The sequence below is a fragment of the Leopardus geoffroyi genome, chromosome C3 (genome assembly GCF_018350155.1).
Source record: "Leopardus geoffroyi isolate Oge1 chromosome C3, O.geoffroyi_Oge1_pat1.0, whole genome shotgun sequence".
NCBI classification, from domain to species: domain Eukaryota; kingdom Metazoa; phylum Chordata; class Mammalia; order Carnivora; family Felidae; genus Leopardus; species Leopardus geoffroyi.
The window spans coordinates 2025369-2050918 of record NC_059338.1 but is presented as its reverse complement, the minus strand read 5'-3'; the positions used below and the strand labels follow the sequence as shown (position 1 = coordinate 2050918).

General features: G+C 59.6%; 1 protein-coding gene across 2 annotated transcripts; it reads left to right on the top strand.

Annotated features, from left to right (window-relative positions):
• The first annotated feature begins 34 nt into the window (after nucleotides 1–34).
• On the top strand, nucleotides 35–25428 carry SMG5 (SMG5 nonsense mediated mRNA decay factor). 2 transcript variants are annotated; one of them, XM_045454457.1, is made up of 22 exons: nucleotides 35–281; nucleotides 3912–4010; nucleotides 4522–4645; nucleotides 5010–5166; nucleotides 7190–7279; nucleotides 8195–8284; nucleotides 9194–9272; nucleotides 11293–11418; nucleotides 11490–11558; nucleotides 11705–11913; nucleotides 12570–12707; nucleotides 12826–13410; nucleotides 15085–15260; nucleotides 16259–16334; nucleotides 16906–17081; nucleotides 18113–18271; nucleotides 21413–21472; nucleotides 21952–22111; nucleotides 22513–22603; nucleotides 23434–23508; nucleotides 23830–23968; nucleotides 24156–25428. In XM_045454457.1, exons 1-22 carry the CDS (start codon nucleotides 208–210, stop codon nucleotides 24237–24239), a joined length of 3036 nt encoding a protein of 1011 aa, XP_045310413.1. In that variant the 5' UTR covers nucleotides 35–207; the 3' UTR covers nucleotides 24240–25428. The 2 variants fall into 2 exon arrangements, with proteins under 2 accessions (XP_045310413.1, XP_045310412.1); XM_045454456.1 differs by having other exon boundaries at nucleotides 41–281; nucleotides 8102–8284.
• Nucleotides 25429–25550: the final 122 nt, after the last annotated feature.

Here is a 25550-nt window from a genome sequence, read left to right as displayed (position 1 = left end):
CCCCCGCGCCGGCCCGCCGCTGAGCCGCCACTATCGCGAGATTTGGCAGGCGGAGGAGGAGCTGTCGCGGGCAGCCGCCTCACAGCGATGGCGGCCGAGCAGGGCCGGCGGCGGTGGCGGCTGCGGCTCCGGCCGAACGCGGCAGTGGTGACGGTAGCGGCGGGCGGCGGGGGCCTGTGACCGGGAGCCGCCCCGGACCCGGGCACCATGAGCCAAGGCCCCCCCCCAGGGGAGAGCAGCGAGCCCGAGGCGAAGGTCCTCCACACCAAGCGGCTTTACCGGTGAGGGGCCGGGGCGTGCGAGCGGCCGCCGGGGGAAGTGGGCGCCGCGGGGGCGGGGCCGCGGCGGGCGGGGCTCGGGTGCGGGCCGGGGCGGGGGTGGGCGCCGGGGCCGGGCCGGGGCCGGGGCCGGGCGGCCTGGGGAAGCACGTGGGCTGGGCCCCTGGCCGGGAGCCTCGGGCTGGCCCCGGCTGTGCGGCGGGCGGGCGGCCGGGTCGGGAGGTGAGGGAGGGGCGCAGACGGAGCAAACCCGGAAGGGAGTGGCGCCCCGAACCCCGCAGGACGCGGAGGGGACAGCCCTGGGCTGCGGTCCGCGGGGCCGGGCGCTTCGCCGCTCGCCGTGTGACCTTGGGCCTCCTGAAGAGGACGGGCCGGGGGTGGGATGCGCTCTGAAGCCCCTCGTGGCTCTAATTTTGGGGGGAGTTTGAATGAAGAGAGGGGGAGAGACTGAAGGCTCGTTGTGTTGGCTTGGACGGGCCACGAAAGGCTTTGAGTCCAGAGTGTCCTTAGGTCATGGGAGCCCATTTCAGGGCACCCGGGGACTCCTGATCCTGAGTCCTCTGCTTCCTCCCAGCCTCATGACTACGGTGTCTTGCCAGACAGCTTCCATTCCTGGTTTCTGATTTCCACAGAGCCACTGGCACTCCTCAGGACACCTCCAGCCCCTGTCCCTCTGTTGGGAACAGGCCCGCATGAGGTCTTCCCACCCAGGGTCAAGGATTGGGGTGGGGGAGGGGAGGCGGGGCGTTGGTGTGTGTGTGTTTGTGTGTGGGGGGGGGGGTGCAGCCGGAACATGGGCTCCAGAACTGGGTCAGAATGGGGTGAAGTTTGAGACCAAGTTGAATTTTGTGCTTTCCGGTGGGGAGTAGGGCTTGGGCTGTTGGCTGGGCTCAAGCTCTGTAGAACAGGGGTGTTTGCAGAAGACCCCGCTCAGAGCAGGGGGCCCCCTCCTGGCAGTGAAAGAGGCCAGAGCACGTTGTCTTCTCCCTGGAGTGGGCATCCTGCCTGCCAGGGCTTTGTCAGGCAGAGGCACAGGGGAGTATAGGCTGCTCCAAAAATAGAAGAGTGATCCGATGCAGCAGCCCCCGGGCTCCCACTGCGGGCTGCCCCCCGCCGTCTCAGGGCCAGCGCGGACTTGGCTGGGGCTGGCACGTGTGCCTCGTCATGCTGCCGAATGTCACGCTGCCTGTCAGAGCGTGGGCCCTGCCTGCAAGATTCCTTCCTGGTCTCCAGCTTCGGGTAATAGCTCTGGTCATCCTGATCCTTCTCAGATCTGCTTCTTTTCTCGAGCCGCCACCCTCGCAGCTCGGACTGACCCGAGGTGATGCGTTTGCACAGGTGGCCTACATCTGTGCCCCCGGGTACCCCTGCCTGGGATTGTACGCTCTTGGCGTCGAGCGGGGTGGAAATAAACGTGAGGCAGTAGGTCTCTGTTTTTGTCCTTTATCAAAGCCGCGGTGATTGTTGGAAGGAACTGGGGGAGGAAGGTCTGACTGCCGTGCCCAAGATAAATGTGTTGGTAGACTATGAAACTGTCTCTCTGAGCGTCAGTAAATTTGGGAAATTCCCACAGTGTGCTTACAGAAATGAAATTCTGAAATGTTTTAAAGCCCTTCAGAGGAAGAGGCAGCAGCAGAAGGAATGCTGGAAGGGCCACAAATACCAGTTAATTAGGCCAGTTAACGGACTTTACAAATGATGTTTTTCGGGGCACCTGGCTGGCTCAGTCAGTAGAGCATGCAACTCTTGATCTTGGGGTCGGGAGTTGGAGCCCCACGTTGGGCCTAGAGATTACTTTTTAAAGAAGGAATTTGCAATTAGAACTTCCTAAAGTAGTGGTTATTAACCTTTTATCTGGATCAAGAATCTAAGGAGAACTCTGAAGCCTGTCCATAAAGACGTATGCGCACACTCCTTACTTCGTGCACAGCACTGACATCAAAAAGCCCCGCCCTGCGGAACTAGGCTGGCATAGAGTAAGTCACACCCCTGGCATCAAGGGCCAGGCTGGCTAAAAGGGCTTGGCTCCCCTCTCCAGGCCCAGAGGGTGTTTGGAGAAATGCTGAGCTCTCAGGTTTGCCTGTGAGAAGGCCTAGATCACCGTGCCACCCACTCTGGGTGCTGGCGGTCACCGTGCCCTGTACAAGGTAGCCGTGAGTGGTGAGCCACCTGAGCCCGCACAGCGTGCCATCCTGCGGTGGCCCACTTCCCCTGCCCAGGAGCACATGTTTCAGGATTCCGAAACAAGCTTGGATTGTTTGGGGGATCATCACTCTCCCCTTTTTGGTAGCTCTTGTGCCCAGAGCTGTGTCTGATTTCACCTGTTCTCGCGGCGGCTGTCTGTCACCCTCTGGGTTTCGCCCTTCTAGAGATGACACCTCCCTTTGGCGCTCCTTAGCCATCCATTGTAGAGTTTCCTTTGTCTTCAGGTCTGTAGTCTCCTCCTTAGCCTTATAGCAGGAAAGGTGGAAACTAACACTTACTGAATACTTCCCATGTATGAGGCACTGTTCTGAGTGCTTTGTGTAGTAGCTAATTTAACTCTCACAAAGTAGGTGATGATATTATTTCCATTTTGCAGATGGGAGAACTGGGACATGAGCTAGATATTTTACCCAGCACCCAGAGCCTACACCCTAATATCAAAGAATTCCTTCAGCAGAATCCAGGAGACCTTACACCTAAACAGCTCAGTCCCCACCCCCCGCTGCCATTTTCCCATATCCCACTATTTCAAAAACAGAATTTTATGCTACGAATGCATTTCTTTTATGTCAGAGATAATAAACCCTTGCATAATTAATTCATTCCATTGTTTATTGAATGCTTACCATGTATCAATGTCATATATAAATTCTTTCCTTGAATTCTGACAGCCCTCTGAGGTAGCTGCTACTGTTCTCTCCATTTTTATGGATGTGGCAACTAAGACTTAAAGAGGTTAGGTACTTTACCCAAAGTTACAGAGTTAGACAGACACAGCCAGGGATCAAACTCTAGATTTTCTGCCTATCACAGTGTAGGCTCTTTGCATTAAGAGAGCCTACCTCCTAGGGCGCCTGGGTGTCTCAGTTGATTAAGCGTCGGACTTCAGCTCAGGTCATGATCTCGAGGTCCGTGGGTTGAGGCCCCATGTCAGGCTCTGTGCTGACAGCTGGGAGCCTGGAGCCTGCTTTGGATTCTGTGTCTTCTCTCTCTGCCCCCTCCCCTGCTCACACTCTGTCTCTCTCTGCCTCTCAAGAATGAATAAATGTTAGAAGAGTCTACCTTCTTATATCACAGGATTTCTCTACTTTGACGCTGTTGATGTTTGGGGCTGGGTAGTTATTGTGGTGGGCTGTCCTGTGCATTGTGGGGTGTCTCGCAGCACCCACTAAATGTCAGTAGCAACTCCTCCCACACCCTCAAACCCCTGCGGCAAGTGGAGACAATAAGAAACGTCTGTTGTTGCCAAACGTCCCCTGGGATGGAGAGCTGTTACATTCGGAGGGAGACTGTGTTCCTCTTGTTTTGCTCAGCCTGCAGCCCGCCCACTTCCCCTAATTCTGTAGCTCCTCCTCCAGGATCGGAGGGCCCCCAGCCTGCGTGAACACGTTCATGGCTCAGGGACTGCGTGCCTGTGTTTCCCTCCAGGGCTGTGGTGGAGGCCGTGCACCGACTTGACCTCATCCTTTGCAACAAAACCGCTTATCAAGAAGTGTTCAAGCCAGAGAACATTAGCCTGAGGAACAAGTAAGCTGGAGACTGCAAAACCGCAGATCCTTACGGTCTCTCTACCCCCTCTCTGCCTGAAACTCTGTCGCATAGAGACACCTGTTCTCTCTTACCTCCTGGCCTCGTGGTACAATCACGGGCTGTGAACTCTGGCCTTCCTGAGAGAAGAGATGGGGACCCCTCGTTCTCTCTGAAGCTCCTGCATCTAACAGACTGGAGCCATACGAATGGCATTGGAGCTGGGGGGCTGGCCATGCTGCTCCATGACGGGAAAGAAAGATGGGGTAAAGAGGCAGAAAAAAAGGAGAGAAATGTGCAGGGGAAGAAGAAGACTATTAAAGTTCTTACTGTTCCTGCCTCTGTGCTCTGGGGCTCCCACTGTCCCCCCAGAACTGCTCTTTGTCCTGGGTCATGCAGACTGACCCTGGATGTCTCTTGGGAGGCGCAGGGACTTCTCGGCCGGGTGTTGGCAGATGCCTCGTTGCTCCGCTCAGGGCGGTCAGTGTCTCGTGCTCCTCTGTACCCGCAGGCTGCGTGAGCTCTGTGTCAAGCTCATGTTCCTGCACCCGGTGGACTATGGGAGGAAGGCTGAGGAGCTGCTGTGGCGAAAGGTGTACTATGAAGTGATTCAGCTTATCAAGACTAACAAAAAGGTAAGGGGAGGTCCTGGGTCCTGAGAAGAAATGTGTCCAAAGAGGGAAGCTAAGAAAGGAAGAGACAGCTGGGAAGTGGGCCAGGACGTGGCTGGAGAAAGAGGAGCCGCGGAAGAGATGGCAGGAAGGAGGGAGGGGGCCAGGGGTACTCCGGATCGGGGGAGGAAAGGAGCCTCATCCCAGATGGGAAGACCGGAGAAGTGGATCTACGGGTGTGGGGATAACTCATGAGCGAGAGCAGGTGTGGATGCAGTTCAGAGCCAAGAAGATAAGTTACTTTCCTCCCGAAGGAACGGGGTTAGGGAGGGGGAACCGTGCTCTGAGCATCTTGCTTAGCCAGCGCCTTCCCTTCCCCGACGCCCAGCACATCCACAGCCGCAGCACCTTGGAATGTGCCTACAGGACACATCTGGTAGCTGGGATTGGCTTCTACCAGCACCTGCTTCTCTACATCCAGTCCCACTACCAGCTGGAGCTTCAGTGCTGCATCGACTGGACCCACGTCACCGACCCCCTCATAGGTCAGTGAAGTCTGAAAGGTGGGCTTGAGGAGCAAGATTCTGTGCCTCCGCATCTGGCCTTCTTATTCTTCTGGGTCGGCGTAGCTTGTGACCTGGCCGGGCCGGAGGATTCTAGCCAGACCTGCATGTGGCTCGTGGAGTATGGTTCATCCAAGCAAGCGCATGACGTAGGGTGAAGATGTTCAGGAAAGAGAAGGGTTTCTTTTGCTCTGGGACTGTAGACTGAGGTGTAGTCGGAGGGAGGGATGGGATGATCTAGAGCAGGGCTGGCTCTGGAAGACAGTGACATTTATTGGCTTCTCCCAGTTGAGTTTGGCTGGCACTGTTTCTTTTTCTTTTCTTTGTTTTTTTAAAGTTTGTACTTAAGTAATTGCTATGCCCAACATGGGGCTCAGACTCAGGACCCCGATATCAAGAGCTGCACGCTCTACTGACTGAGCCAGCCTGGCACCCCTGGCACTGTTTCTTTTAACTTCAGAGATGGTTTCCCAGTGTTTTTGTAAGTACCGAAGGTCTTGGAAATGTCCAGGGATTACAGACGCTTCTGCACAGTAGCACGTGTCTCCGTGCACCTGCCCCAGGATCGGTGGCCGTGCCGTACCTCCGTCTCTCATTGGCGGTTTTCTTTTTAGTCTGGCCACCCTCTGGCACTCCTCCCCTCCACCCCTGAGCCCCTTGCTCTTCACCTCCCTGCCCCTGCCCTGCTGCCCCCTCTGGGTCCCGGTTTGTGACCCCGCCACCACACGGTAGCATTCTCCCATCAGAAGCACAGCACTGCATTTCGTGCATTTACAAAAAATTATTTAAGAACGAAACAGGGGGCGGCGCTTGGGTGGCTCAGTTCGTTAAGCGTACAACTGTTGATTTCGGCTCAGTTCATGATCTCGTGGTTCACGGGTTCAAACCCTGTGTCAGGCTCCTAGCTGACAGTGTTTGGGATTCTCTCTCTCTCCCTCCTCTCTCTCTGCCCCTCCCCTGCTTGCTCTCTCTCACAGAATAAACTTTTAAAAATAAAAACAAAACAACCTAACTTAAGACCACCCTCACAGGCCTTGTACCAGATGGCCTGCGGGGTCCACAGTCCAAAAACAGGTGAAGAACCCTTACCTCAAAGAATCAGTTCCCCAAACTCCCGTTTTCCTTCTCATCGATGTTTTCTCATGCAGCCAGCTACGAGGTGTGTGTAGAAGACACTAGGAAGGGCTTTTCAGAGTGGGAGTCACACAGCAAGCAGAGTGGCTGCAAGGTGGCATGGGCAAGGGGACGGGCTCTGGAGCCGGTCTGCCTTTTGAATCCTGGCTCTGCCGCTTACCCGCTGGGTGACAGCTCTCCGTGATGAGAGCGGCCACCTCATGGGGTTGCTGGAGGGTCGGTGAAGTTGACACTGAACAGCGCTCGGACTGGTCCCTGTCACGTGAGAAAACTGCCTCCCAAAGAGCTCAGGCTCTCTGAACTGAGGTTACACAGCTGCTGGGGGAGGGGGGATGAGAGCCCAGCACGTGGGGCTCTGGCCACGCCTGTCCTCATGCAAGGCGAGCTCACCCGTCTCCCTCGTGGGCGGCCTTCTCGGGTGGGCCTCCGCCCCCCAGGTGGAAGCCAGGAGCACTTACCTTGGCCTCATTCAGGCCATTCTTCCTGGGCGGGTCTCGTCTGTACCCAGACCTTTCAGCTTTGGTCCCCCTCACCACTCAGGCAGGACACCCAAGACTGTCCTGACACCGGAGCTTCTCTTCGTCCTTTCTAGAAGCCTTCTGTGATGACCTTTCACGTAGCCATTCCCCAGGGCACTGTCCTAGGTCCGGGACCCTAGCCTATCTCCTCTGGTTTCTGGTTTTCCCATGAAGGACTCCTACCTGCGAGCCTCTGTCAACCTGTGTCCTGGATGAGTGTCTTCTGTGCCCCGTAACACAGTCTTTTCAAGACTAGCGGTGGATTTCTGATCTTCTTTCTCCACCTAGGAAAGGTGTTTCTCCTCAGGTGGGAGGCAGGGGGATGCACTTCTAAGTTTCTCTGTCTTTTTCAGGATGCAAGAAGCCAGTATCTGCCTCGGGGAAGGAGATGGACTGGGCACAGATGGCGTGCCACCGATGTCTCATGTACCTGGGGGATTTGTGTAAGAATCTGAACTCTTTGTTTTCTGTTCGGGGCTCCGGGACAGGCAGAAAGCTGCTTCATTTGTTGGTACCGCCCTTTAGGTGCTGGGAGAGCAGGGGGACGTTTGGCCGCTGTGACTCTTCCCTTCAGTCATTAGATGTTTCCTTCTTTTCGCTGCCTTTCCGTTAGCAGAAAGGTTCAGTGAACACGGAAGAAAGCAAAGAACTTTGAGAAAGTCTGAGTGGTAACTCGGTTTCAGTGGTGGGTTAGGAAGGTTTTAATTCGGTGCTTTTCTCCTTTGGAGTTTTCTCTTGATGGACTCCTAGAGGAGTAGAAGTTCGACTTCGTGGAGGACCTACCTGCCCAACAGATGTTTCTCAGAGTGAAAAAGTGCTCCCTTGCTTGATGGCCCCTGGGTCTCTAGTCCTGGCAGCCAAAGGTTCCTCATTAGGCTGTTGGTGGGGGGCTGTAGGATTATCTTTTATTTCCTGAGGCTCCTCTTCTTGGCCCCAGCCCACTTCTGGACCTCTGATAAGCGGTATGCACAGGGAGAGGCAAGCTGCTTCGTGTTAGACGGACCAGGTGTCCGTAGTAAGGTCTGGACGTTACAGGACGGTAATGTCCAGCTGCGTTCTGGATCCAAACACCAGAGGTCTTTGCAGGCAGTTACATCTGCCGTGGGTCCCCTTCCTTGGGGAGAGAGAACCAAGAGCCTGTTATCAACACCAAATAGTGTCTACATTTCGAAGCTACTCACAAGCAAGAGAGAGTTGAACGATTTGTTCATGGTCACGCAGAGACCCAAGCAGCCTGCCTCCTAGCTCAGCTATCTTCCTCCCAGGCTCTTACTACAGCTGCAGAGTGGACTCCCAGACGAGGGGACGTTTTTCTGAAACGCGGCATCACGGAGTTTTCTTCCTCCTCTCTCCTGCAGCACGGTATCAGAATGAATTAGCTGGCGTAGACACCGAGCTGCTAGCTGAGAGATTTTACTATCAAGCCCTGTCAGTAGCCCCCCAGATTGGTAAGTGGCACCCCCGCTTGGGCCTCCCTACCCAGCCGCGTTTTCCAAGAGGAAGACCACGTTGAGACAGCAGGCAGGCCGCGCCGGCTCCCTAGGTCCCCCCCGCGCTCGGTTCTACCACACTTCACCTCAGTTATGCGTTGTCCCCCTCGTAACGCACGCTCGAGAGAAATGCAGTCTTGATCTAAGGAGGGAGGCAGAGGGGAAGGACGAGAAGATGGCTTCCCTGTCCCCGAGGTCTCTGTGGGAGGAGGAAACTCCGCTTCAGCTGTTTTCCCCGCAGGAGGCACAGAGAGAGGAGCTCAGGCTCCATTATAGGGAGAGGTGATGGGGCGCCTGGGTGGCGCAGTCGGTTAAGCGTCCGACTTCAGCCAGGTCACGATCTCGCGGTCCGTGAGTTCGAGCCCCGCGTCGGGCTCTGGGCTGATGGCTCAGAGCCTGGAGCCTGTTTCCCATTCTGTGTCTCCCTCTCTCTCTGCCCCTCCCCCGTTCATGCTCTGTCTCTCTCTGTCCCCAAAAAATAAATAAATGTTGAAAAAAAAAAAAATTTATAGGGAGAGGTGAGGATTATTAGCCCGTAGGCAGGAGAGCTCAGAGGTGAGAAACCGAGCCGGGGTAGAGGAGAGGGCTCTGTGACGTACCATCGCCCCTGCGAGAGCCACAGCCACCGGTGAGGGGGTGACACCCCCGGGGGGCTGAAATCCCTGGTAGGCCGGGCCGGGCAGGACTAGACTGATAGGAAGGGAGTCTGCGATCGGCGATCCCCTGGAGACACGGCAGGGTCCGCTGCTCGTCACCCGAGACCCCGCTGTTCTCCCTCCGGGTTCGCCGCCGCTTGGCACCCGTTGGTCCTGGCAGCTCTGGGTGCGCGTCGTGTCCGCAGACCGCGTGACGTCTCTCTCTCTCCAGGAATGCCCTTCAACCAGCTGGGCACGCTCGCCGGCGGCAAGTACTACAGCGTGGAAGCTATGTACTGCTACCTCCGCTGGTGAGCACTCGCCCGCCCCCTCCCCTGCCACGTCCGTGCTGCCCCTGCTCGGGTTTCTCGCCCCCCTTTCCAGCTCCTGGCTGAAATAGGGGAAGTGGCCACTGAGGCGTCCCTCCCGTCAGGGGCGCTCTGACACAGCCCTGCTGCTGTTCGCAAGTCCACCTGCATGTGTAGGACCCGGGGCAGCCGGGAACACTGCCCACCGTCCGGAAGAAAGTAAATTCGACCTAGTCAGCGAAATGTTACCGAAGTAGCGGATGACGAGAACTGCAGAACTGTAGACCTTCAGTGTTTTGAGGTGACCCGATGACAGGGTGGGCTAGGCTTAGGGCGGCTCGCTGCCTCCCTGGTGCTGACGTTCCGCTCTCAGAATCAGGGACATCGTTTTCGGAGGCCTGGACTCGGGTGGGCAGTCTGCTGAGTCAGCATACCCGAGTGGGGCCGGGTAGGTGGGGGTGCCACTGGCTGGGACTCACCTGCTGCCGCCTAGTCAGGGCCACCTTAAACTTGAGCAGCCAGTCGCGTGCGGGACGGGCTGATATAAACCCGGCTTCAAGGCAGAGGGAATGAGCTGGTCTTCATAACTTTGCTGATCAAACACTAAAGTATAAGATATGGTCCCGCCTCAAAATTCCACGTGCCACGTTCCTTGGTTCACCTGATCCAGGAAAGCTCTTCCTTGTATCAACAGAGTATTTGCTCTTGAGGTGTCTGTCTCCTTTTCTGAACCCCCCAACCCCCACCCCCACGGATGCCACTGTATTCATTCTTAAATATAGTGATCAGGCTTGTAGCCTTCCATTGTATCTTCTCTATGCCTCACATGCCTTCCAGGGAATGCCCTCTTGTCCTTGGTCCCTCATCACACTCATGGTTGTGATTTAGGGCGAATCATTTCCAGAGAGCCCAGCACATCCAGGTTTGGAAGGTGCCCGCTAAGGTCCTGCCCTGCTGTGTGTGCTAAGCACATCTCGTCGTTCCTGGGTCAGGCATTTGGGTAGGGCTCAGTTGGGTGGTTCTTTTCCCCTGGTGGCCTTGTCTAGGATCAGTCGCTGGTGTTCAGCTGACCTGGGGGGCTGATAGGTCTGAAGCGAGGCTCATCTGCCCCCCCGCCCCATGTGGTCTTTCTTGAGGAGAGAGAGATGTGTTACATGGGAGCTCAGGGCTCCCAACAGTGAAGTATGACCCAAGAGATGTGGAAATAGAATGAATGCCTGAGCCTGGAAGCTGGCCGAGTCACTTCCACAGTGTTCTGTGGGTCAGAGCACTTGCATTGCGTCGTCCTCTCCCCCTGGCCCTCTATTAAAGGGGAGCAGGCAGAAAACCCACGTGTGGATGGAAGGAGGGTCAAAAAATTTGTGGCTACCTTTTACTCACAAGCAGATATCCTTTTCTGTACCTTGTTCTTTATGACGAAGAGGTTTCTTCCCCCAGGAAAGACATTAGAAACAGTACAGTGCTGGTGTCGTAGACGCCGTAGCGAGACAGGTTTGGGTTGGGGACTCCTCTCCACCATGCGTTAGCCGTGTGGCCTTGGCCGCATTCTTGTCCTTCCAGGCTCCATCTTGTCGTGCGTATGTGCCGACAGGGGCAGGTGCAGTGCCTGACATGTGGGGGCCACTCCGTACACACTCCTCCTATTCAGAAGAGTGTTGTAAGGACACTTAGTTGTGTGTGTAAATACCCTTGTACGTGGCCGCCCCTTGTTGACTGCTACCTGTTAAGTGCTCTATACTGTAAAAAAGACAAAGGGTAACTTAGGGACGGTGATGAACTTGAGTTTGTGAATATAGAGGAAGCGAAGGCATTAATTATATTTTGATTGATCTAGAAGTCGTGTCTGTATTTTATCTGGAAAGATGGCCTTCACCCTGAGTGTGTCCGTGGGAGGGGAGGCTGGGGGTAGCTTGTACTGCTAGAAGCATTGCTCCCTAAAACAGAGCGGAGCACCGTCTCCCCCCCCCCCCCCCCCCCCCCCCCGCCGCCAAGAGCCCGTAGCTTCCCTCTGCGTCTCCCACAGCATCCAGTCGGAGGTGTCCTTTGAGGGGGCCTATGGGAATCTCAAGCGGTTGTATGACAAGGCTGCCAAAATGTACCACCAGCTAAAGAAGTGTGAGACTCGGAAACTCTCCCCCAGCAGGAAGCGGTGAGTAGGGCCTGTGGGGCGCAGGGGCCCTGCGGCTGCTGGCCTTTTACCTGGGGCTCCTCTCCTTCCAGATGTAAAGACATTAAGAGGTTGCTGGTGAACTTCATGTACCTGCAAAGCCTCCTGCAGCCCAGAAGCAGGTGAGCGGAAGAGGGCCGGCACGCGGAGCGCATCCTGCCGGCCCCCGGCGGGGCGGCTCTCTCCGAAGTCTCCCCTGTGTCCCCAGCTCTTGGTGCCCGCCCCAGGCCGCATCTCTGACCTCCCTGCCGCTCCTGCCCTTCCGCAGCCCGGTGGACGCGGAGCTCACATCCCTGTGCCAGTCGGTCCTGGAGGACTTCAACCTGTGCCTCTTCTACCTGCCCGCCTCACCCAGCCTCAGCCTGGCCAGCGAGGGCGAGGAGGACTACGAGGGTGGCTACGCTTTCCTCCCGGACCTTCTCATCTTCCAGATGGTCATCGTCTGTCTCATGGGTGTGCACAGCTTGAAGAGAGCAGGTGACTCCCTGTGTGCCCTGCTCTCTCCCCCCGGCATCCGGGGTCCTCGGCGCTCTTCCCGTAGCTCCTTATTCCTGAACTTCCTCCCGTGGGCAGCGCCGTCGCCACCTGTGTCACTGCTTGGCTGTGGGAGCGCGAGGGACGAGGAACCCCACCCTGAAGTTGCTCTGGTGAACGAACGAGGGCGACTGCGTATCTTCACCCCTTCCAGTCCCACAGACACAGTCTTGGCCGTGACCCAGGCGGACGAGAGGGCAGGATAGTGAGCTGAGGGTGCAGACCGAGTTTAGACCTTGCTATTGGGGGCAGTCAGGCAGTTCTGCGGGCCTTCCCGGCAGAGGTGTGTGTGGGGCCGGCCTGGGAGGGCGGGAGAGGCCGGGCTGGGGGTGCAGGTGCTCGGGCTGCGAGGAGGAGCCGGTGTGAAGGCATCAGAGCCAGGGAGGACGGCGTGGCACAAGAGGGTATGCTTGCCCGAGGAGGCACAGAGCGAGCTGGCACGTTCTAGATGCAGAGACCTGAGGAGTCTGTTTTCCTTAGGGGAGGCTTCGAGGGGTAGTTGGATCCTCGGAAGGGTTGAGAACACGAGATGGGATTGGAGCCGCGGGCGCCCGCTCATCGGAGCCCTGGGCCCTAACGCCTGGCTCCCCTGGCTTTAGGGTCCAAGCAGTACAGCGCGGCCATCGCCTTCACCCTGGCCCTCTTCTCCCACCTCGTCAATCACGTCAACATACGGCTACAGGCTGAGCTGGAGGAGGGCGAGAACCCCGTGCCGGCGTTCCAGAGTGATGGCACAGGTGCGGGAATGGGGGCGTGGCCGGGGAAGGTTCGTCGCGTCGAGGAGGGGCAACAGGTGTGCTTAGAGGTGGTACCAGAGAGCGCCTAGAATTTCTGGGCTCTGCTGTGTCTGCACAGATGAGCCCTTGGAGAAGGAGGAGGCGCCGGGCCCTGAGCCCCCTCCCGCAGCACCTCAAGCTGGTGAGGTCAGAAAGAGCCGGAAGTTCTCCCGCCTCTCCTGCCTCCGCCGCCGTCGCCATCCACCCAGAGCTGGGGATGACAGTGACCTGAGTGAAGGTTTTGAGTCGGACTCCAGCCATGACTCGGCCAGGGCCAGCGAGGGCTCGGACAGCGGCTCCGACAAGAGTCTGGAAGGTGGGGGAACGGCCTTTGATGCGGAGACAGACTCGGAAATGAACAGCCAGGAGTCCCGATCAGACCTGGAAGATATTGAGGATGAGGAGGGGACACGGTCCCCAGCCCTGGAGCCCCCTCGGCCCAGGTCAGAGGCTCCCGAGTCTCTCAATGGCCCACTGGGCCCCAGCGAGGCCAGCATTGCCAGCAATCTACAAGCCATGTCCACCCAGATGTTCCAGACCAAGCGCTGCTTCCGACTGGCCCCCACCTTCAGCAACCTGCTCCTCCAGCCCCCTGCCGAAGCCCCCACCGCGGCCAGCCGCAGGCCCTGTGTCAACGGAGATGCAGACAAGCCCTCGGAGCCAGGTATTTGGGCCTCTGGTCATCGCCCTGCTCGGGTCCACACCTCCCCGCCATCTTCGCCGCAGTGCCTCCATCCCCACGCTCGCTGCCGTACCTTCGGCCCTCTGCCTGTGGTGCTGTCCGGGAGCGTTTTCCCGGATTCCGCACTCCTGCTGGCTCCTCACTCCCAGCACCTGTGCCGCCCCGCCTGTTGCGTGGTCTTCCCCTCCTCCCACCCCCCCGCCCTGCGGGTGTGGGGCTTTGCTCCCCGAACGACCGCTGCCATCTCCCCCTGGTGCCAGCCCATGTCCCACCGGGGCAGGTGGCTCCAGGGACCCCGCTCTCCTAGGGTCTTCCCTGCACAGGGGGCACCCAGTTGGCACAGCGAGTGTTTACTGAGCCTGTTGTCTGCCAGGCACTGGGCTGGACTGTTGTCGGGTGTTGTCTTGTTAAAATTTTTTTATTATTTTTTTTATCATCATTATTTTTTTTTAAACGTTTATTTACTTTTGAGACAGAGACAGAGCATGAACGGGGGAGGGTCAGAGAGAGGGAGACACAGAATCCGAAGCAGGCTGTCAGCACAGAGCCCAACGCGGGGCTCGAACTCATGGACCGTGAAATCACGACCTGAGCCGAAGTCGGCCGCTTAACCGACTGAGCCACCCAGGCGCCCCTTAAAATTTTTTTTTGAGAGAGAGTGAGCAAGTGTGGGGGAGGGGCAGACAGGGAGGGAGACAGAATCCGAAGCAGGCTCCGGGCTCTGAGCTGTCCGCGCAGAGCCCGACGCGGGGCTCGAACCCATGAACCACGATATCACGAACTGAACTGAAGTCTGACGCTTAGCCAGCTGGGCCACCCAGGTGCCCTGGGTATTGTCTTGTCTAATTTTCACAGCAGCCCTTGTGGTGGAGGAGTTGTCCTCCCTGTGCTGTCCCTTGACCCTAGGCATCTGTGGCCCGTGCTCCTTTGGTCTGAAATGTACTTTCCCCCCCACTTGCCCAGAGCCTGTTGCTTGGCTAATTCTTACCTGCCCTCTGGCTTTTCCCTCAAATCGCTTGGTCTGGGATTCTTCCAAGGTTAGGTTAGGTTTTCTCCCGTGGGCTCCTGTAGTCTCCGCCCCTCCACGGTTTCCAGGCCTTTAGTACTCAGGTGAGGCCGTCTGTTGGCTGGGAGTCTCTGAGGGCAGGGCAGTCTGTGCTTGGTCTGTTGTGTCCTCGGAACCTAACGCTGTGCCTGTGTGTGGTTGGGACTTAGGGAACGAATCCGAGAAGCGAGGAGGCTGATGTGCGGAGGCGAAGGGGCCTGCCCGGGGCTCTGACCTGCACAGGTGGACAGCTGGGGGCTCGTGGTTCAGTTCTGTGTGCCTTGGCCCCCCCCCACTGGCCCCCTCCTGAGTGTTGGCCCTGCTTTCTAGCACAGAGCAGGTCCTTCATAAATACCGCTCGAGCGACCAGCTCCGGACTCTTCACAAATCTGCCGGGATCAGGAGGAAGCATGTTTTAAAAGGCACCAGGGTCCTTGCTTGAAAGCAACCCGTTAGCGGGTGTAGAGAAACGAGTCAGAGTGTGTAGTGAATTCCCCATCTGTCACATCAGAATTCTTCCGAAGAGTCCGGGCGAGCATGCCCCCCACCCCTGGGGCTGAAGCCTGATGCCGCCTGCCTGCGGCTCACCCCATTCTCTGTGCCCGCCACAGCCTCTGAGGATGGCTCCGAGTCGGAGGGCAGCGAGTCCAGCGGGCGCTCCTGTCGGAACGAGCGCAGTGTCCAGGAGAAGCTGCAGGTGCTGGCGGCTGAAGGCCTGCTTCCTGCGGTCAAGGTCTTCCTGGACTGGCTGCGGGCCAACCCGGAGCTCATCGTCGTGTGTGCGCAGGTGTGGCTCCGGGGGTGTCGGGGGGGGGGGGTGGGGGGGAGGGGCACAGGCTCACGGTGGGGCTGAGGGGCCCCCTCACATGGTTCCAGCACGTCAGGCACCTGCTTTGTGCTGGGCCCTTAGGCTTTTTATGGGGAAAGGGTTAGATGTGACCTCTGCTTCAAGAGCCTGTGGCCTGGGCTGAGACACAAATTCTCTGAACGGGGAAAGCAAGAGCTGCCTATTCTGCTTTGTGTCCGTAGCGCTGGGCATTATGCCTGTGGTTGGGATCAGGCTTGATGAATGCTGGGGGGCGGGGGGGCGGGTACTGGTCTCTGATCCCGGTCCCAGAGTCCAGAGGGAGGAGAGCACACCGAGTGGGGCCGCGGAGATAGGATCCAGGGGTGGAGGTGTTGGGGCGGGGAAGCAGCAGAGTCAGGTGTCAGGCTGGCGCCGTGGAGGACAGCGGGGCAGCGGCGCCTTCTTAGGTCCAGTCTGTCTTGAGCCTCGATGGCCCTGCGGCCTTGGCCCGGAGGTGTTTTATCACAGCAGCGCTCCGCTCCACCGAGAAGACCCTTGGGTCAAGGCCAGGCACGCCCTTGGGTGTGTGCTTATGTCTGCTGGCAGCTGGTTACTCACCGTCCTTGGTCATCAAGGGAGGTGTGGTAAAGGCGGGGATGCGGGGTCATGTCTCCACACGGGTGCCCCAGAATGGGCACGTAGGGGCTCGGAGAGGTGCCTTCCCAGCACTCGAGCTCTTCCCGCTCCCAAGATCCAGAGGGTCCTTCCTGTGGTCTCGCCCCTGCCCACGAAAGCTGCAGCTGGTGATGAAGTTCAGCTGGGCCCGTGGGCCCCCTCCATTCCTCATGGGACCAGCTCCCTAGTTTGCAAGTCTTCCATGAGCCCGTCCCCGGCCTCTCTTGTAAACTTTCCCGTCAGCTCCCTCTGGGTCTGTGGCCATCGCCCCAGACCCCAGGTGTAGTACTTTCCTCTTGCTCCTGTCCCGCTCCCCCCCCCAGAGCTCTCAGAGCCTGTGGAATCGCCTGTCTGTGTTGCTGAACCTGTTGCCAGCTGCCAGTGAGCTCCAGGAGTCTGGTGAGTGAGGCCCTGGCACCACCCTCCCTTCCCCTGTCCCTCCTCAGTGGCCCCACAAAGCCCATCCCCCCCCTTCCTGGTAACCCAGCCTGGGGGTAAGGAGGTTAATGGGCCTCACTGCCCGGCCACCCTGACACACAGTGGCCATTGTGGTGTCTGCGTCTCCGGTTTCCCCCGACACTGCCCTGCCGGTCGGCCAGGGAGTGTGCTCCCCGGGGAAGGCAAGGGGATGGGCGGGAGCAGCGAGGGGAGCCTGGGAGGCAGCGCCGGCTGCTGGTGCCCGTGCCTGTCCCTGAGTCAGCCTCCGCCTCCAGAGCTCATTCTCTCCTGCCGCCTTCCAGCTTTCCCCACCTCTGGCCTCGCCTGAGAGATGTGCCCTCCTCGTTTCCACCCTGCTGTCGGGGAGCCTTCCCCATCCGAGCCATTGTTGCCCCCGCCCAACCAGCTCTGGTCTTTCCGAGCCGTGCGGATGGCCCTGTGTGTCCACCTCTCTGTTCTCAAGGGGAAGAAGGGCCGTGTCCTCCGGGGGCTTCCATAGGGCAGGTGGTCTCACATGTCTTCTTTCTCCCAGGCCTGGCCCTGTGTCCCGAGGTCCAGGACCTTCTCGAAGGTGGTGAACTGCCTGACCTGCCCTCTAGCCTGCTGCTCCCAGAGGACACGGCCCTTCGTAACCTGCCTCCCCTCCGGGCCGCCCATAGACGCTTTAACTTTGACACAGATCGGCCCCTGCTCAGCGCCTTAGAAGAGGTGAGGATGGGTTCTCTCGTGCCACAGCTTCCGTTGTTAGTCTCACCTGGCAGCAACGCGGGTAGCCCTACCGTCCAGGCAGGGAGAGTGTCCTTGGGCCGGGCTGGGCTGGGACGGCTTCCTCCTGAGAGCCACGCGGGGCTCGCTTTCCTTCTCGGCAGGATGCTCGTCTACAGGCGAGTTGTTGTAGGACAGGCCTCGCTCCACTGCATCCACCTTTTATAGAGGACGGAACGGGACTGTTAGGGCTGGAAGAGACAGTGCTGCTCATCTAGGCCAGTTACTCTTTTTATACACACACATATGTATGTTTACTTAACGTCAGAGAGAGCGTGCGCGTGCGCAGAGGTGCGCAAGCCGGGGAGGGACAGAGAGAGGGAGGCACATAATCCTAGGCAGGCTCCGAGCTGTCAGTGCAGAGCCTGATGAGGGGCTCGAACTCATGAACCGCGAGATCATGACCTGATCTGAAGTCGCACGCTTAAGTGACTGAGCCACCCAGGTGCCCCAGGCCGGTCACCCGTGAATCTGCGTCACCACAGGGGCCGTCTGGGGACAGCTGGGGAAAGCCAGGCGAGCCGGCCTCCCAGCACACACACGAGCCTCTTGGTTGCTTCTCTCCAGCCAGAGAAGCCTGGCTTTAGTCTTTTACGTTTTAGGATCCTAGAGAAGGTTTTTGTCTGAGGGGAAGGAGTCGTCGTGCCCACCAAAATATAGATTGGAAATGTCAGTGTAGCTTAATGCCCTCGTGTCACACACGAGGTCCTGAGGAGGGAGGTGACATTAGTGCCCAGGTTTTCTCGCTCCCAGTGCAGCGCCCTGCCTCCCGTCTTCACCCGAGTTCTGGTTCTCCCAGGAGTCCCTGTTCTGGCACCGGAGGCTCTGGGCCTCGGTGCTCCCCTCTCCTACCCCGCAGAATGCAGGCCCTTCCCAGGAGCTCCTGGGCTGAGGGGCTGGGCGGCAGGAGCCGGGGGTGGGGTGGGGCTGGAGAGCCCTGCTCAGCCCCTCCCCCCACCACTGTGTCCCCTCAGTCGGTCGTGCGCATCTGCTGCATCCGCAGCTTTGGCCACTTCGTCGCCCGCCTGCAAGGCAGCGTCCTGCAGTTCAGCGCGGAGGCCGGCATCTTCGTCAGCATCGCCCAGTCTGAGCAGGAGGGCGTGTTGCCACAGGCCCAGGCCCAGATCCGCATGGTGAGTCGGCCCGCCTCCCTCCCTGCCTGCTCTGCTCCCCACCAGGCTCACTGAGAAGCCAGCCTGAGGGGCCCAGACAGATGGGGGTGCCCTGGATGGAAGAGCGTGCCGAGTGGGGTTGGGACACCGAGCCCGGGGAGAGGGGGTGCAGGGAGGGCAGTGGCGGGCGGACCAGGGGGTGGGGAGTGAGAGGTGCCTGTGTCCAGACCGCCTGGGGGTCGAGGGCCGTGTCTGTCTGCTCCGGGTCTGAGCTGGGCACGTCACCTGACCTTGCTAAGCCTGTTTGCCTAGCAGTTACATGGCGTCGGCGGGGTTGACCTGGGGCTGTTGTGTGGACAGGATGGCCGTGTGTCTCAGGCACCCTGCCCACTGCAGGGTGTGTGCCCGGCAGGTGCTCCCAACCCTTCTTCCTCTCTAGGGGTTGAAGACTGGGACCTGGGGGGGGGGGGGGCGGGCTACCAGAGGCCGTGTAGGGTCACTCCCACCTCCAGCAGCCCCACAGTAGGACAGGCCTGGAGTTACAGCCTCCTCTGCGTTGGGTAGTTCAGTCCCCGAATTCTGACTGAGCGTCTGCGCTGTGCCAGACGTCCTGTCCCAGTCGGTCCTGTAGGCACTGGGGCTACAGCGGCGAACAAGGTGGTCCTTTCTGTGTGAGGCTGGCTGATGCTCCGTGACCAACCTTCGGGGTTCTACGGTCAGGCCCGTGTTGCCCTGAGCTGGAGGGGGCCAGGGCCTGGCACTGCAGCCTGGCCCACGCGTCGCGGCCAAAGCCTGGGGGCTCCTGCTTGTCCCAAGCCAGTCCCCTCCCCTGTGCCCTTCCTTTCCCCAGCCCCGGGCCTCCCCGCGTCTCTGAGCACCCCGTTCCTGCAGATGCTCTGCTCGGCTGGGAAGGGGCATAGGCTCCCAGAAACTCCCTTCGCTGTGTTCAAAGCAGGCACGTTCTGTTAAAAACAAACCTGTCGTATTGAGGCTTTTATTACCGTTCTGTAGAGGAAAACACAGAATTACAAAAATAATTCTGGGGAAATTACACAGCTTTAAAAAATGTTAGTTTTTGTAGGCATTTCCTTTAGCCTGAAGCTCCCAAAGACTGTTCCGAGGGGAGAGGGCGTTCCTGGAAGCCCCGCTCGGGTGGTTCCGGACACCAGGTCACATCGCCTGCTGGGGCTGCGCCCGGCCCTGCCTCGGCCGCGGATGTGCGCCCTGAGGGGTGTCTCCCTCAGCACCGTGGTCTGGCCGCACTGTTGCCCTCCAGCCGTGGCAAGGGCTGTGTGCAAAGCCCGCTTCGCCTGTGGCCGCTCGGTCAGCCCTTGGCGCGGCTCCGTGAGGCGCGTGCTTGCGCTCTCCTGCCCTGGACGAGGAGGCACCGGGGCTGGGGGTAGACAGACTGGCTCTGCCCTGAGGCTCCAGCATCGACCCGGGTTAGGGACCCGTGTCTCCCCGAGGGGCTCGGAAGCCGCCTCTCCGAGCTGCCTGGCCCCGGGTGGACCCCCGCCCCCTGCGCTGCGCCTCAGGCGCCCCCAGCCCCCTCTGGAACGTGGCGCGTCCTGATTCCAATTCCAGCCTGAGCGTTCATTTCCTGGGCTCGACTTCTACGGTGACCGCGTTAGCCGTTCTCACCAGTCTGCCCACGGGGCCTGTGGGAAGGTGGCCATCACACAGGCTCTGTGCGTCTCCCTCGCTTCCGCCACCGGTGTTTCTCCAAGGGGCTGTTCTTTGTTGTGCAGGACTCTGCGGGGGGGGGGGGGGGGGGAGGGGGGAGGGGTAGGTGCGTACTGTGGAACCGTAGTGTAATTGTCAGGACAGGGCGTTGGGACCGGACGACACTGTTAATGGTAGATTTCGTTCATTTTCACTAGTTCTCCCGCTGATGTCTGTTTCCTTTTCTGGGCTCCCACATCACGTTGGGTTCTTACGTGTCCTTGTTCTGCTGCAGTCTGTGACAGTTCCTCAGTCTTCCTTTCAGGACCTTGGTGGTTCTGAAGAGTATCGGTCGCTTATGTTGTAGAATGTTGCTCACTTGACTTTGTCCAGATCCGTGTTAGCCGTGTATTCCGATGGTTGGAATGGGATTGTGTGTTCCAGGTTAATGTGTTTTTTTTAAATGTTTGTTTTTGAGAGAGAGAGAGAGAGAGAGAGAGCGCGCGCACGCGCGAGCGGGGAAGGGGCAGAGAAAGAGATAGAGGATCCAAAGCAGGCTCTGCACTGACGGCCCAATGTGGGACTCGAACTCACAGCCTGTGAGATCATCACCTGAGCTGAAGTCAGATGTTTAGCCGGCTGAGCCACCAGCTGTCCCCCCACTGAGGTTAATGTCTTAAAGCACGCTCTGAGGACACCCCTTTGCTCATCAGAGAGCCTTCAGTGGCTCCCCCTCCACCCCCCAGTATCTTTTAGGATAAGTCTCCATCCTTAACCTCATCTTCTAGACCCCAGTAAGGAATTGGGACATCCTCCGGAAGACCCAGGAAAGCCATCAGAGGGTTTTAGTCAGGACCACGGTGGGCACCAGACGGCGTCGGCAGCATTCCCTGCCTGGTTGTAGGCAGGGAAAGTGGATTGGGGTGCAGGCGGGGACCAGTGAGGCTGTGCTCGGCAGGGCGGGAGGAACCGGCCTAGACCGCGGTCATGCAGGGGCGACGAAGGAGGTGCGGTCACCGGACTGGAAAGCGGTGACTTCAGGAGCTGAGAGAGGGAAGGAACAGTCACGGCCAGCTCAGCCTCCTGACTTGGGCAGGCGGTGGCCTGTCACCAAGCTGGGGGGCGGCAGGTTGTGAGGAGAGGAAGGGGCCGTCTGGGCTGGAGCTGGTGCTTTGGGGAAGTTGGCAGGTGGGCGGTGATGGAGGCAGCCCCGGAGGGAGGGTCGGGCGGAGCAGAGATGAACAGTCCCGTGCAGCCGGCCGCCGTCCTGCTCCCTCCCGGGGTGTCTGCTCACAAGTTGCCTGCCGGAGAAACCGATTTTCTCCCAAGCCTCCCTTTCCCTCACCACCCGGAGCGAGAGCTGACTCTGTATGAGGCCCCACCCGTTTCCGACCCTGGCAGTGCTTCTTGGATGATCTCTTAAACCTCTCGATGGCTGCGGAAAGGGTTATGGGCCCAGCTCTTGGCCCCGAGCTTAGCACATGGTGTTTTGCGTCGTAGGCTCAGGAGGAAGCGCGTCGGAACAGGCTGATGCGGGACATGGCCCAGCTACGGCTCCAGGTGAGTGGTCAGGGCTCGGGTGCTCCTGCCCCGTCCTCCTGTCCCCCCCACCCCCACCCCATCCTCCTGTCCCCCGCACTCCCACCCCGTCCTTCTGTCACCCCCTACCCCGTCCTGCTGTCCCCCCCACCCCGTCCTCCTGTCTCCCCCACCCCCACCCCTGCTCTGATCCATGCCTCCCACCCCCATCCTGCTTTGTTCTGCCTCCCCATTCCATAGTGGCCTTTACTTTGACCCAGATCACCTCTCAGACCACCTTCCCTTTCTCATTTCCTCACTGAGTCTTAATGCCCTTTCGGCCTTCATTGGTCTGTTCCTGGTCTTTCTCTTTACCTTACCCTTCTTTCTGTCTCCTTTTTCTCCAAGGCCCTTGGTACAAGGAGTCCCCCGTCCACACAAGAACCCTCTTGGGTTCCATTTCCCCCTGCCTGCCCCAGGCTGCAGGCCCACGCAGCCCCACACTCTGCCTCTCTCCCCAGCTCGAGGTCTCTCAGCTAGAAGGGAGCCTGCAGCAGCCCAAGGCCCAGTCGGCAATGTCTCCCTACCTCGTCCCCGACACCCAGGCCCTCTGCCACCACCTCCCGGTTATCCGCCAGCTGGCCACCAGTGGCCGCTTCATTGTCATCATCCCAAGGACAGGTAGGCATACTGGGCAGGTGGTGGGACAGAGTGTGGCCACGAGAGGCTTTGGGTTTACAAGTGAGAGACCCTCATGGGGGCCCAGGTTACACACAGCGGCCTCAGTCAAGTCCTGCCACCTTTCTAAAGCTCAGTCTTCTTCAGCTATGAAGTGTGTGTGACAATCTCTATTTAACTCTGACTTATGAGACAGTTGGGAGAAACAGAAAAGTCGAAGTGAATGCACTTGGTAAATCGCTAGGTACATTGCTCGCAGGTTGTACTCTGAAAGGCCTCGGGAGCCCCATGGGAGCCACAGTCCCCGCTTTTCCTGCAGCTCAGATGGCCTCCCGCAGGGCCCCACGCCACCAAGGCACGGGCTCATGTGTTTTGTCCTTCCCCACCTCCACCTCCCCCACCAGTGATCGACGGCTTGGATTTGCTGAAGAAGGAACACCCGGGGGCCCGGGATGGGATCCGATACCTGGAGGCAGAGTTTAAAAAAGGAAACAGGTGAGTGGGGCCCCGGCAGGGTGACTCCTGAGCCCCGTGTCGGTCTCCCGGTCGACAGACGCATGTTTGCTCTCGCTCCCTTGGGTGAGACACACGCTTGTAATCCTGCTCACTGCGCGGGAAGGCAGGCCGGAGACTGGATGGAGGGTGGTCAGTGGGCCTGGAGCCCCGTGGGGCGTTCTGACCTGCAGGGTGTCTGCCTCTGGGGCAGCCGGGAGAGGGCATCACCAGGGAGATGGGGGCAGACCTCTGACTGCAGGCTGCGGGCTCCTCTGCAGGAGTCGCTCCTGCTCTAGGCTCGGGCCGGTGGCAGAGTTTCCCGGGCTGGGAGCGCCTCCTCTGGCCCGCGCACATCCCGCCGGAGCTGTGCAGGGACGAGCAGGTGGCAGTGGGTCGGCGCTCTGTCCAGTACAGGCCCTTCTCTCTGGGCTTTGGGGCCAGAAGAGAAGCAGGCGGCGGGTGCGGAAGAGGGAGAGGCCGGCCCCTGCTCCCCCCCGCCTCTGCCTCTGCCTCTGCCTCTGCCTGCCCAGGAAGCTGCACAAAGCCCGCTTGTCTGGGCCTGGTCTCCAGAAGCCCTGACTTGAAAAGCATCCGCCGCTTCTCCTCTTCCAGCTCCTCCCCTGGGAGGAACCAAACGCTCCGTGTTATCGGGAGGAAAAAGCAAGCTGGGCTCAGCCGCCAGGAAGCCACTTTGAAATGGCTCCGAACAGAGCTGCGAAGGGAGAGAGGCGCCCCTCCCCCTCCCCGGGGCCACAATGAGGTGCTTTGTGTGAGGCGCCCGCCCGCCCTCTCCTCTGACCCCCCACCTCCCTCTGCCGCCTCCTTCCCAGGTATATTCGCTGCCAGAAAGAGGTGGGAAGGAGCTTTGAGAGGCACAAGCTGAAGAGGCAGGATGCGGATGCCTGGTAAGACGTCAGCCCGGCGCTCCTGGGCCTCAGGTCGCTGCTGCCTCGCTGCTCTCTGAGCAGGGCCAGCCCCGGGCCACCTGTTCGTGTCCCCTCAGAGGGAGTAAGAAGTTGCAGCCCCAGACCCCCTGTCGCCCTGAGAGTCTTGGTGTCCTTGCTCAGTGTACGTGGGCCCGCTGGACACCGTCTGGCATCACCTTCCAGAAACACTGCCCCTGACTGCCTGTTGCCCTCCCTGTCCCCAGCTTCCCCCGTGCCCTGGTGATCCTGGAGTCCAGGTTCTAATGCGGGGCTCGACCCTCTTCCTCCTCCTCCTACCAGGACCCTCTATAAGATCCTGGACAGCTGCAAACAGCTGACCCTGGCCCAGGGGGCAGGTGAGGAGGATCCAAGCGGCATGGTGACCATTGTCACGGGCCTCCCACTGGATGACCCCAGTGCGCTGTCAGGCCCTATGCAGGTGGGTCACAGGGGGAGCTGGGGGGCGGGGGTGAACGGGGAAGGGGTGCCAGAGTAGAAACCACCCCCCCCCAGACTACTCTGTACGGGTACTTTTTCCTCTTCTGCCGCCCCTCCCCCCACCCTGCGAATGGTCCTGGAGTTCAGGAGGTCAGGCCCCCACCATCAGCCCCCCTCCCGTTCCTCAGGCAGCCCTGCAGGCCGCTGCACACGCCAGTGTGGACATCAAGAATGTTCTGGATTTCTACAAGCAGTGGAAGGAGATTGGTTGAGATGGACCCCCAGGCCCTGCAGTGGGGCTGACTCCAGATCTCTCCTGCCCTCCCTGGCAGCCAGGACCGCCACCTGTAGTCACCCCACCACACGCAGACTTCACTCACGCACGCACGCAGAAAGGAGGCCACAGGGAGGGCCCGGGAGCCGAAGGGAGGGCCCGGAGCCGGCTGGGAGGGCGGGTCCCCTTGTTGTCAAGACGTCAGGAAAGCAAGGGAAGTGCTTGGAGCAGGAGAGGCCTGTGGGCCCCCAGCCCGCCCTTCTGCCTCGGCCCCCTGCTGTCCCTGGGGGCAGGCGGCAGGCACGGGCGTCTGTGTTCCACGGGAGTGGTCTGTGGGCCTCCGAGGGGGAGGGGCGGCAGGGCCCCTCTTCCTCACGGTGCAGGGTGGTCGGGGCCGGGGCGGACCCTCCGGCACTGGGGGAAGAATTGGGTAACACCAGACATCTGACTGGTTCTGTGCGGACCCTTTCCTCCTCAAGGACCTCCCGTTCTCCCTCTGCGCAGGCTGGGCAGCTCTGGAGCCTTGGGGACTCTTCGAGAAGAGGGGCCTGGAGCTGCCCGCACCGTTAGCAGAGCCAGGGCTTGTGCTCCTCCTGCCGCCGCAGGGGCCCGCCCACCCGGTTGCCCCACGTCTGCTTTCTCTCCATCTGTCCGGTGCCAGGGCAGGGAGCAGGCCTGTGTGCCAGTGAGGGCTCCTGGGCCCCCCGCCCAGTGGGCGTGTGCGGGGCCGAGTGGGATGCCAGTACGAGGAGGGGGTGCGGTGTGAGGCCGCCGGCCCCCTTACTGTCGAGGCCCTTAAAGCTGCCCGGTCAGGGGCCCGCTGTCCTGGAGGGGCTGAGCCGGGGCTCTCGGGGCCAGTGGCAGGTGAAGTGGGAGCTGAGATCATGAAGAGCTCAGGGCGGTGGGCGGAGCATCGAGTGCAGGTTGTGGGGGGGCCCCGGCCAGGACCCCCTAGGGTCCCTTTCCCTGGGGCTGGCCAAGGGGGCCTGGGGGTCTTGGCTCTGTTGCCGCCTCCCCCAGCACTAGCCTCGCCTCCCAGGCTGTTCTCAGAGGAAAGCGGGTTTCCTGTCTCCTTCCTCTAAGACCGCATGTCTGGGACAACCAGGGGGAGTGGGGTCACCCCCATTCCCAGTCCCTGGCAGAGACTGAGACTAAGGCATCACTTAATAAAGACCCCTCGAAGCCCACTCCGTGTCTCCTGGTGCCATTCTGTACACTTTAATTTAAATACATATTTTTTATTTATTTTTGAGAGAGAGTGTGGGGGGGGAGGGGCAGAGAGAGAGGGGGAGACACAGGCTCCGAGCTG